This window comes from Pelophylax lessonae (assembly GCF_965119305.1).
Source record: "Pelophylax lessonae genome assembly, chromosome: 7".
Lineage (NCBI taxonomy): Eukaryota > Metazoa > Chordata > Amphibia > Anura > Ranidae > Pelophylax > Pelophylax lessonae.
Genome location: NC_138774.1, coordinates 68,346,150 through 68,352,734, shown reverse-complemented (window position 1 = coordinate 68,352,734; position 6,585 = coordinate 68,346,150). Strand labels below are relative to the sequence as shown.

Sequence of the window (6,585 nt, the reverse complement as noted above, 5' to 3'; positions counted from 1 at the left end):
CAAATTTCCACATAAGAAATAATGAAAACTCAGATGATTCTTTCCACAACCATTTATTCATAAGTCCTTCAGTTTATAGTCCATATAAAAAGAACATAGCAATGTGAAGGTGTGTAATCATAAAATTTCCATCCACAAATGGCAGCCTCTACAAGGGGATTAGAAGCAAAATCCAGCAGGAACTACAGTGTATAAAAGAGAAGAGTGGCGCCTCTAAATCTATCAATATGGTTACAGTTAATGAAGGTTCAACATTTAGAAACTAACATGGTTGATGATTAAAAGAGGTACTTCTTAGAATGCAGGCATCCAGGGTAAAGCTGTCCACATAGACCGTCCTCCTCATCGCCATCAGTCTGCAGTCGGAACCGGGAAGATTAACCTGCAGTAGAGCAAACTAAATGGGAGGCTTGAAGCGCTCGTGGAATGCAGTGTGGAAGGGATGACGTTGATGGCGGTGCGGAGGATGGTCTATGTGGACAGCTTTACCTAAGATGACGGCATACTTAGATGTGCCTGTTTTTATCATCAATCATGTGAGTTGCTAAATGTTGTGCCTTCATTAACCACTTTACCACCGGAGGATTTTGCTGTCTTCCGTCCAGGCCACTTTTTGCGATTCGGCGCTGTGCGAATTCAACTGACAATTGCGCGGTCGTGCAACGCCGTACCCAAACGAAATTTACGTCCTTTTTTTCCCACAAACAGAGCTTTCTTTTGGTGGTATTTGATCACCTGTGCGATTTTTACTTTTTGCGCTATAAACAAAAAAAGAGCGTTTATTTTGAAAAAATAACAATATTTTTAACATTTTTTTATATGAAATTCCCCCCAAAAAAGATGTAAAAACCAATTTTTTAAAACATTTTTGGCCAATTTGTTTTCTGCTACCTATGTTTGGTAAAAAAAATCGCAATAAGCGTATTTTGATTGGTTTTGCGCAAAAGTTATTGCGTTTACTAACAAAGGGAAAGATTTCTGTCATTTTTGGTGTTTTTTTTTTTAACGCGTAATGGCGGCGATCTGCGATTTTTTTTGCGGGACTGCGACATTGTGGCGGACAGATCGGACCCTTGACTGACATTTTTGACACTTTTGGGGGTACCAGTGACATTACTGCAGTAATCAGTGCTATATATATGCACTGTTACTGTAAAAATGACACTGGCAGGGAAGGGGTTAATTTTATTGGAGAGGGAGGGGTTAATGTATGCCTGGTGCTTACTGACGTGTAGGGGGGGAGGTGACTGAGTGAGTCATGGACAGATCGGATGTCCAGCTATGCTGAACAGTCCGATCTGTCACTCCCTGTCACTCCCTGTCACTCCCTGTCACTATGGAGATCCGCCCGCTGTGTTTACACACAGCGGGCTGATCTCCAGACTTGATCCCGGACGATCGGGTAAGAGCAGCGGCGATCGCCGCTGCTCCTCCCCTGGCCCGACTCCCGCTGTGAATGAAAACAGCGGGAGCAAGCCTCCGGCGGCGCGCAAGCGTCGCCCAGATGGGGGAGTGTCTGACGACGTAGTACTACGTCGTCAGACGATAACGAGCCACTTTGCCGCAGTAATATTACTGTGAGCGGTCGTAAAGTGGTTAAATGTAACCATATTGCTACACTTAGAGGCACCTCTCTTCACTTTTATACTCAGTTGTGACATGGCGTTACTTGTATATCAAGACATCGCTTGGTTATCAAGTCAAAATGTATAAAAAAATGTTGCTTGTCTTGCAAAACGCCCTTGAACCAAGTTACTCTCAGTCCAAGGTTTAACTGTCTGTGCATACATTGATCATAACACCTGTATGTAGCAAACCAAAACCACAACCTGCTGCAGACGAAAAAAAAGTCCCAGACCCTTTCCAAAAAACTCACCACTTGAAAACTCAAAGACATGAGCGTGACCCATAGGAAATCATGTTAAATGGACTGTAGCGCGTTTCTGCAAAACTAAAAATGAACTGCAAAACACATTGCTGTGAACCTAGCTTTATGCAATGTAGGAGCATTCCAAGAATGTCAAAAGATTATGTGGTCTGTGCTGTATACCTATGTGGTAAAAAAAAAAATATGATGCCCCTGTTTTCTGAAAATAGGCTACATACATTTATTTTATTACCTTTCAATAGACTGATTTTTCTAAAAAAAAAAAAGAGTCATGGAGAGATGTGTAGCAGAGATAAAACAAAATGTTCCAAAATCACATAGCTGACCAAGCTTTATTCTAATTTCCATGTTCCAAAACCAGAGCTAGATTTTTACTTCTTGGTCTTAAGGCCAATCGTCTTGTGTTGCCTCTTACCCCAGACATCTGGTAAATCCAAGTATCGTGTTTTCTTTAAATACCGATCTGTAAGAAAACACGCCCAGCACGCTGACAGAGCTAATGTATATACAAGTGTGGCTGCATACAGAATACTTCTTGTGTTCGTGTGGAAGGACAATGGAGCTGGGAGTAACGGGCTCGATTCTACTGGCTGTCTTTATCAGTTTTGTAATGTATTTTTTCTCATGGAAGAAGAAGTTAATGAGCCGAAGTTTGCCTCCTGGACCCCCCACATTGCCCCTGTTGGGCACAATTCTGCATATGAGCACCACAGAATTGTCCAAGTCTTTGATAAAAGTAAGAACTGAGGAATATTTAAAGCTCAATTGCAAGCAGTGGAAGCTGTAGCCCTGAAAGACCTTCTTATTGTATATCTATATTTGTTTATATTTATATGCTCAATAAATAATAGATAATCTGATGATTTTGAAGACAGAATAACTTGATTTGCCATTTTATTGTGATCTACTACAGGGCTCAAAAGTTCAAGTCCTGAGCTACTAGCCAGGCCTTAAGGGTTACTCGCCACTACTTGCCCCACCTAACCCCTACCCTGCCCCGCCCCTAAATGCGCCCTCAAAAAATTATTTTATAAAATTACACTGTTAAATGTTTTGCATGAATGCAGAAGTTGCACAAATAAATATTAATAACAACAGTGTGATTGTATGTGTGTTTTACCTGGATTTTAGGTACACTTCTATTGAATTCTTTTACACAGTGCATTTTCTGAAGCCGCATCAAAGATGCAACATGCAGGAATTTAAAGCGCTTTCATGAAAACGCACTTTGTAATAGAAATTCAATAGAAATGCACCTAAAATCCAGTAAAAAACGCACATACAATTACACTGGCCAAGCCACAGTTCACCAGTTACTAGGGATAAGAGACTGAAATGGGGGGGGGGGGGGTATGGGTTGTAATAATATATATTAATGAAGAGCAGAGTGAAGGGCTGTAGAGAAAGTGCTAAGGCTGTATGTTGGGACAGGACAGGGTCAGCTAAATGGCTGCTTGGAATGCTCAGAGCTGGGACCAGAGGCTGCAGGACATACAGTACAGATTTATGGAGAGGACAGCTGAAAGATAGAAGTAGATGAAGGGTTAATGTGAGCAGAGGAGTACAAGAATCGCTGCTGACTTACCATTGTGCAGGGAAGATAAAGATAAGTGAGAGGAGACATACAAAGTGAAAGTGACCTGGCTGAGGAGAACAAACCAACAGGGGGGGGGGGGAGCTTGGAAGGAGAGAAGTGATTAAAGGCTGCAGGAGAGATAAGTGGCTGGAACGGAGGAGTCCAGAAATCATGCATTGCATAGTTGCCAACATTTGAAAAAAAATTCCAGGGACACTTTGCAGCACAGCTATCAATTACCACACCCACTTCCCTGAAGCTCCGCCCACTCCACATAATTAATCTCCGCCTATTTATCAGATTATAGGGTCTACTTCATAAAGAGAGAATTACAGGAAATTGAAAAGGGAATTGAAAACTTGAGGCCAAAGTAGCCTCAATTCTCCCATTCAGCTGCACTACTTCTGCCTAAAGTTTAAAATTCTCATCACAATTCCCTGCAATCCTAAAGTGTGAAATGTGCTCAGGTGTGACCATACAAAAAATGTAATATGGAAATATAATTAAACTACAAGGTGTAAATAAGTATGATTATACTATCTGGTATAATTAGGTTTTATTGTACTTATTTACACCTTGCACTTTATTTATATTTACATATTACATTTTTTGTATGGCCACACCTGAGCACATTTCACACTTTATTCACCTGTCTTTGAATTCAGCCCTCTGTAGGGTGATAATTTCCATTTACACAAAACAATGTGGCATCCTTTCCTTCCTAACACATTACCCAGTCCATACCAGTAAAGATCCTAACACATTACCCAGTCCATACCAGTATAGATCCGAACACATTACCCAGTCCATACCAGTATAGATCCTAACACATTACCCAGTCCATACCAGTATAGATCCTAACACATTACCCAGTCCATATCATCCTCACACATTACCCAGTCCATACCAGTATAGATTTTAACACATTACCCAGTCCATACCAGTAGAGATCCTAACACATTACCCAGTCCATACCATCCTAACACATTACCAAGTCCATACAAGTATAGATCCTAACACATTACCCAGTTCACACCAGTATAGATCCTAACACATTACCCAGTCCATACCATCCTAACACATACCAAGTCCATACCAGTATAGATATCCAGCATGAGATTTTTCCCATTGAGGATTGAGGTCTGTTTTCATTTTTTTGAGCAATATATATATATATATATATATATATATATATATATATATATATATATATGCACACACATACACATACACGGATATGTACACACATTTATCTAGAGCTAGAAAACTATATATATATATATATGTATCAATTAACAGGTGTATAAATTATATCTATAAAAAAACATTATTGATAGTAGTAATTAATGGAGTGTGAGGCCTCCAGCTTGTCGGAAGGTGCTCTGCCTCCCCCTGCTGGCGGATTTTGGAAAGTGCAGCATGCTGACACCCTGCCTTCGGTGACACGTTAAATTTGCGACAGGCGGGAAGAGTGAGACAGAGAGAGAGAGACAACCTGCTGCCAGAACTACAACTCCTAGCTGGGGTGAGAGCGACACTGTGTGGCACAAAATTAATTTTTTTTTTTTTTAAATGATTTACAATGTCCCTGATTAACAGGGACACTTTAAAATACCCGGGACAGGCTCCTATTTGCCGGGATTGTCCCGGGAAAAACGGGACAGTTGGCAGGTATGGCATTGTGCTGCTGCAATAACAGGAGGGAGAATGACATTCACTCCTGTCAGGCAGGTGAAGGCAGAAGCTCCTAGTGCGCCCCCTCCCCTCATCACAGATATGGACACTGCCCACCCCTGCACGCCCAGTTCTGTCTCTTCCTCTCCTCGCTCGCCTTCAATCATTTTCAACTGGCAAAATGTGAGGAGGCGAGTGGAAAATTTGAGGGCTGATCTACTAGATACGTAGCAGCTCTTAGCATACATAGTATACAGTATATTTGCATTTAAAGTGGCTAAAGGTTTTTTACATTAATGCATTCTCCCGATACCTACCGGTGCCCAAAACCATTGCACAAAGCAGGTAAGTATAACATGTTTGTTATTCAAAAAAAGGGTTTACAATAATTTTAAAGAGCAGAACTTGAAAAATCTGCTCATTATTAGTTTTATTTTTTGACCTAGGCTGTAGCCTGTCTGTTTTTACTCCTGTGCTATATTCAAAGGATAAGTTCTCCTTTTGTAAAAAAATAAATAAAAATAATACATGCACATGATTTTGCATGTAAAAAAATGTGCATATAATATTTTTTAACACTGCAGCCTGTAAAGCATTGCACCTGTGATCAGTGGATCGTGGGTGCAATGTCAGGCTCTTGCAGACTCTCAGCGCGGGCAGACAGTTAATGAATTGCAAGAAGAATCAATGAATTAGGAGAATACCCATCAGCACTCTTGGAGTTCATTCAGAACCACAAGCCATCAGCCGCAGTGGAAGACGGGACTTGTAGTTCATTCACAGAACTCTGTGTGGAGCTCTGAAGACCCCCCACCTGCTGTCATAGCGGAGGATGAGGGGGTGCAGGGGCTGGAGCACAGTAACATGTTACATCCTATATACAGATGTATAATGAAGGTGAACTTATCCTTTAAAGGTGAAAACAACCGTGTGAGGGTGGAACATTTTCTACCTTGGTCAAGTAAGATAGAACAGTGGGTGAAATTCAATGAAATGCAGTCTTACAGATTGCATCACTGTGGCAGATAGCCATAATATACAGTATTTTTTTATAATGCAGTATTTTATGGGTTTCATTGGAGTACAGTTTGGTATATACCAAGAGGAGTTACAGTGAGGGATAAAAGTATTTGATCCCCTGCTGACTTTGTACATTTGCCCACTGACAAAGAAATGAACAGTCTATAATTTTAATGGTAGGTTTATTTTACCAGTGAGAGACAGAATAACAACAAAAAATCCCCCCAAAAAAACGCATTACAAAAAGTTATGATTGATTTGCATTTTATTGAGTGAAATAAGTATTTGATCCCTTCGCAAAACATCACTTAGTACTTGGTGGCAAAACCCTTGTTGGCAATCAAAGAGGTCCAATGTTTCTTGTAGTTGGCCACCAGGGTTGCAAACATCTCAAAATGGATTTTGTCCCACTCCTCTTTGCAGATCC

The 6,585-nt window shown here is 40.7% G+C and overlaps 1 protein-coding gene across 1 annotated transcript in view; it reads left to right on the top strand.

Moving 5' to 3' along the window:
* The first annotated feature begins 2,419 nt into the window (after positions 1-2,419).
* Positions 2,420-6,585, top strand: part of LOC309559477 (cytochrome P450 2A4-like) — a 106,139-nt gene continuing 101,973 nt past the window's right edge. Inside the window, exon 1 of the mRNA XM_082262751.1 lies at positions 2,420-2,624. Coding sequence (XP_082118877.1) covers positions 2,445-2,624 — 180 coding nt within the window. The 5' untranslated portion in view covers positions 2,420-2,444. The remainder of the gene's footprint in view (positions 2,625-6,585) is intronic.